The sequence below is a fragment of the Morone saxatilis genome, unplaced genomic scaffold (assembly GCF_004916995.1).
Source record: "Morone saxatilis isolate NCDOM2014 unplaced genomic scaffold, NCSU_SB_2.0 Contig7, whole genome shotgun sequence".
Classification (NCBI taxonomy): domain Eukaryota; kingdom Metazoa; phylum Chordata; class Actinopteri; family Moronidae; genus Morone; species Morone saxatilis.
In genome coordinates this window covers 10,668,520-10,669,589 of record NW_023340246.1, presented here as the reverse complement: position 1 = coordinate 10,669,589, position 1,070 = coordinate 10,668,520, and the positions used below count along the sequence as shown (strand labels likewise).

General features: G+C 45.8%; 1 protein-coding gene across 1 annotated transcript in view; it reads right to left on the bottom strand.

Annotated features, from left to right (window-relative positions):
- The window catches only part of fndc4a (fibronectin type III domain containing 4a), a 20,747-nt gene extending 19,677 nt beyond the window's left edge, over positions 1 to 1,070 (bottom strand). The window contains exon 1 of the mRNA XM_035678891.1: positions 490 to 1,070. Within this exon, the coding sequence (XP_035534784.1) occupies positions 490 to 565 (76 nt within the window). The 5' untranslated portion in view covers positions 566 to 1,070. The remainder of the gene's footprint in view (positions 1 to 489) is intronic.

Sequence of the window (1,070 nt, the reverse complement as noted above, 5' to 3'; positions counted from 1 at the left end):
CCCCCCCAGTGAGGGCTTTTATAAGTCACATTGTTCAGTAGTGCCATGATTTAAAAGGAAGATTGAGAGTGGCACAATGGAGGCTGGATGTGACTGTAGTTCAGATTCTCTCTTTAGGGAATTATTGGCAGCTTTCTTGCTGTAAACTTGCTAACAGTGTTTTTTTTTATTCGATGCACAAGTAGGGCAAACTGCCAAGGTTATTCTCACGGTTATTACAGAGTGAAATGTAAAACAAAGGCTCATTTAAAGTCTATCTTGGACTTAAACATGCTTGAATTCAGGTCTATATCTGATTAAAACAGGGGGTCAGTACACCTGACCATTAAAGCATTATTGTACTGTGTTGGATGTGTGTGAATAAAGGGTGCATCATCAGGTGCAGATTCAAATACATAAGACACAAAAGCCTCATTCGACTCAAACAGACAGTGACCTGTGCAACAATAATTGATTTGACTCCTCTGTGCTGTAGAGGCTTATACTTACTTGCTCCTACCAAGAACATGTCGCTGCCAAAAAGCAACAGGACCACGGAGTTGACCAGAACAAGCAGACGAGCCATGTCTCGGTGGGTAGCGTTGCTCTTCTCGGATTAAAACGCAGATATCCTATAACGCTTGAAGGGCAACTAAATCACAGCAGTTCATTTTTTGTTGTTTTTTTTTTACAACATGTTGGATCTCCTCTCATGAATGAACGGGTGAATGAATGAATGAATGAATGAACGCTTACTGGCTGAACCAGTGAAAGTACGTAACAAATGATGTCTTCAGAAACATCTTGCCGAGACTGATGCTTCAATTCAGGGCTTTAAATCCACAAGTCCTCCGACCGTGTCCTCGCGCAGACTGGCTGAAACGGGTGACTTCCCATCATCCCCGGGTTCACACGAGAGCTCAGGTACGAAGAGGTCGTGGGAAAAGATGACGCTCGCGGGCTCGTCGGTTCCCGGGGATTCAGCACCACGGGCAGAGCCTCAAGTTGGAGACTGCGCTCGCGCTCCGCAGCTCACTGCTCACGAGCTGGATGTTTATTGACGCACGCGGGGTTGGCCATCCTGCAGTCCT